Below are 4,065 nucleotides of genomic sequence, written 5' to 3' on the forward strand. Positions count from 1 at the left end.
TAAGGGTGTCTTTCAAGACGTAACATTGAGGAAAATAAAATTTTAAAAAAATCGTATTATTTCATATGAACAGGTCTGTACTTAATTCCACAAAAGATTCACGCGCACACAAACACAAACATTCTGGCACAGGCACACACAAAAAAACAAACAGATCACTCCCTATACACACTGAACTCTGACCCGGCTTATCAGAGAGCCAGAGCGAAAGAATGAACGAGAGGAAGAGGCGAGTGAGGGAGTGAAAATTGAAGGGTGAGAGACATTACAGGAGAAATTAGAACCAGGGAAACATACAGAAAAACACTACTCTAGCCCGTCGATGTCATCTTAACAGGTAACACACACATTAACACACACACAAATACAATTACACAAGGGCACACTAACACACACACACAAATACAATTACACAAGGGGATAAAGACAGAGATATACGCAGGGCGAGCGAGCAGGTACAACTTCCTGTTTATCGTGGCCATCTGTTTTGACAGAAAACAAGGTGTTTCAGGACTGACGGTGCTGGGAGCAAACTTTATTGCTCCAACTAACATCAGACGCATGTTTTTGGGACTACCTTGAACTTAATTCTAACACCCTTTACGGTTATCTTTGCCAGTTCTGCCCTTTAGCTGTTTGTGGGCTTCATTTTAGGCTTTCCGTGGCCATGTTTTGTTTAGTTAGTCTGCGTTACCCTCTGAACACTGTTTTAAATAACTGTATACTGAATATATGTTCATGCTTATTTAGTTTGTTTTGTCCGTTTTACCTATGTGTGTGCTATTTTTTTGTTTGTTTTTGAAAATGAAAAAAAAACAAACCCCTAAAACCCTAAAAACCCAACTCATTTCATTTGGGCTAAGTTTTGCCTGTTTTTTGCCTTTGTCTTTGATGAGGTTTTTTGTTTGCGTAACTTTAACTTTTTTAACTTTTTTTTTTTATTACTTATCACCATATTGTACATAAATGTTTGTTATTAATGCTAAATAACTTGGATTACTTAAATGAAATAATGTATTTATTGGACAAAAATAAAGCACATCTCCGATATATACCATATATCACCGATCTCTCTTCTCTCTCTGTATAAAGACGTGATACAGACTATGTAGCGTACATTTAAAATCGTGCGGTTGCTAGTCACAAAACCAACTGAAATGAAGCTCATTGAGGAAACTGTGTTGTGTGTATATATGCGGTTGCTAGTCACAAAACCAACTGAAATGAAGCTCATTGAGGAAACTGTGTTGTGTGTATATAATATACATATATTTTATATATTATACATATATATACATATATGTTTATTATATGCTACTTTAGTACAGCGTTCGTTACTACTTTGTTACTGTACACCACTGATTAGTAATTCTAGCCTATTTTGTGTTTTGTTCTTTTAACCTGTCACCTTGATGTTTCCTTCCTATCTGCAGGGTGGTCGCAATGTCTAAAGCGACAGTGAAGAAGCTGCACTGGCGCTCAAAGGTAACAACCCAAGTTTCGTCGGACACAAACGACACATCCGCCAGCACACTAGCTCATTAGACAAACTTACATTAAAAACGCTCAAACTTAGCGTTCTTGAAATAGGCCTGGTAATGCACGATAATTAAGTAATAATAGATAATAAAGACATAATAATTTCGCCAGCTTTTGACAAATTTCCATGCGCATGTTTGTTTGTTTTCCTCGTCTCTCGCCTCCAGACAGGCTAGCTCAGGCGTGGGCAAACTTTTTTTTTTTTTTTTTTTTGACTTGATGGCCAAAAAATTGTCCTATAATTAAACAGGGAGTCCGGGTCAGGAGCAGATAGATGGAGCGTTCGTGTGAACTAAGAAATAAATGACATGTAAAAATGCATGCATAAAGGCTAAAATGCTAAAATGCTTTTTTTGTGGGTATTGCAGGGAAAAGGCAGAAATATAATGATAGTATAAACTAATTATATCATTTGGAAAGGTTTGGAGGGCTGTATTAAAAAGCTGAATGGGCTGCATCTGGCCCTCGGGCCTTAGTTTGCCCATACCTGGGCTAGATGACTGGAGGGTTTATGCTGCGTATTGGTTATCAGCACCTGGACACAACGTGCATTATTATGATATAGTATCATTACATCTATATTACATATATATTATCGATTTTCAGCAAGAATTCATGGGACAATATATCTTCCAGCAAAATGCGTTATCACCACTGACCTTCCATCTCCTGTCATCCCTAGGTGCAGGAAAGCTTTGTTCCGCTGGGCGGGGCCTCAGGTGAACTGGGTTTAGCTATTGGCGGTGGGGCCGACTATGGCGAGTTCCCTTTTGTGACCGCAGCCCCTGGAGGCGGGGCCACAGTAGGAGACATAATACTAGAGATCGGTGGTACACCTGTGTTAGGGATGACACTCGGTGATGTCAGAGGAGTCCTGAACTCCTGTCCTCATCCAATCAGAATCAAGACAGTTCCGCCAGGTGAGTGATGATGTTACTTACTGGAGTAGGGTCTGGGTATTTGGTTTTCCTTCTGATTACGCTGATGACGTCTTTTTCTATCTATGTATGTTTGTCAGGGTCGTCTTTGTGTAAAGACCTCAGGTTGTACCTTAGCAAGTGTTTCACACCAGGATCCATGGACAGTCAACTGCAGCAGCTGATCAGAGAAAACCTGTACCTGCGCGCTGTTCCCTGTACTATACAGACACAACCATGAACACCAGCACGTGTACACACTTCAGTATTTTTTGCTCTGCTCTAATAACATCACGGCATCCTTTCCCCACAGGTACAACCAGGCAACCGCGAGATGGCGAGATCTCAGGTGTGGACTACAACTTTGTCTCCATCAAGGAGTTTTTCTCCTTGGAGGAGTCAGGAGCGCTGTTGGAGAGCGGCAAGTTCAAAGGTATGCAAAGCAAAGGTACCAAGTTCACTGTAAATACAGTACAAATAAACTTCCTTTATGTTTATGTTTAAGGTCTATATTTTATCAAAGAAAACTAAAGTCTATTTATTGTAAAAGAGCGCCCTCTGGCAACTGTCAGTGTGAAAATAACAAACATGTTAAATTATATATTTTAATATATAAGTCGCACCTGAGCATAAATTGCGAATAGGGATGTCTGATAATAACCTTTCACCGATATCCGATACGCCGACATTGTCCAAACACTTAATTTCCGATTCTGATATCAACCGATACCGATATAACGGGGGTTAGCGTTTCTCAATTATTTCCGCCATGCCCCCTCTAAGGGACAGAATTCGAATACTATTGAGCGCCTGGTAATATTTATCTGTACAAAACCACTGCATATGTTGCTGGCACCAGCATTCTATATACAATCCCCTGATTATCAATATAGATCAATAAAATGGGCTGCAATGCTGCCATCTAGTGGACTCGAGTAGAGGCTTGTTAATCATTGAAAATGTTCTGTTCCTGTGTTATGGAGTTAACAGTAATGGGTATAGGAAGGGGGGGAATGAGGAGATATGTTGAGAGGGAGTGTGTGTATGAGTATGAGAGTGCGTAAATCAAATACACAATACAGTTACACAAAAAGTTTTTGTGTGATTTTAGATTTTGTTGGGGGTTTTTTTGTGTGTTTGTTTTTCTTTAAATTCAGCAATTACAGTTTTTGATTGTCCTTGTCTAACTACAGGAAATTACTATGGGACACCCCGCCCAGTCCACATTGGTCCAGAGAGTCCTCCGATTACATACCAGGAACATCGTAACCTGCTGAGGAACTTCCGAACCAGAAGCAAGTCTCTGAGTAACTTAGAGAAGACTGTGGAAGAGGGAGAGAACAGTGAAGAGGACAGCAGCCCCTCTGGTACTGTTGACTTCGTCACATTATGATACTACTTTATCATTACACTTACAGTATGTACCAGAGGTGTGGACTCGAGTCTCATGACTTGGACTCGAGTCAGACTCGAGTCATCAATTTGATGACTTTAGACTCGACTTGACAAAATGTAAAGAGACTTGCAACTCGACTTGGACTTTAACATCAATGACTTGTGACTTCACTTGGACTTGAGCCCTTTGACTCGACAAGACTTGATACTTTCT

At 40.1% G+C, this 4,065-nt stretch overlaps 1 protein-coding gene across 1 annotated transcript in view; it reads left to right on the forward strand.

Annotated features, from left to right (window-relative positions):
* Window positions 1-1,434: 1,434 nt before the first annotated feature.
* magixa (MAGI family member, X-linked a) overlaps window positions 1,435-4,065 on the forward strand; it is a 19,677-nt gene continuing 17,046 nt past the window's right edge. Inside the window, 5 exon segments of the mRNA XM_025059593.1 lie at window positions 1,435-1,485; window positions 2,222-2,459; window positions 2,558-2,674; window positions 2,770-2,889; window positions 3,650-3,823. Coding sequence (XP_024915361.1) covers window positions 1,444-1,485; window positions 2,222-2,459; window positions 2,558-2,674; window positions 2,770-2,889; window positions 3,650-3,823 — 691 coding nt within the window. The 5' untranslated portion in view covers window positions 1,435-1,443.

The sequence above is a fragment of the Cynoglossus semilaevis genome, chromosome 10 (genome assembly GCF_000523025.1).
Source record: "Cynoglossus semilaevis isolate Cse_v1.0 chromosome 10, Cse_v1.0, whole genome shotgun sequence".
Classification (NCBI taxonomy): domain Eukaryota; kingdom Metazoa; phylum Chordata; class Actinopteri; order Pleuronectiformes; family Cynoglossidae; genus Cynoglossus; species Cynoglossus semilaevis.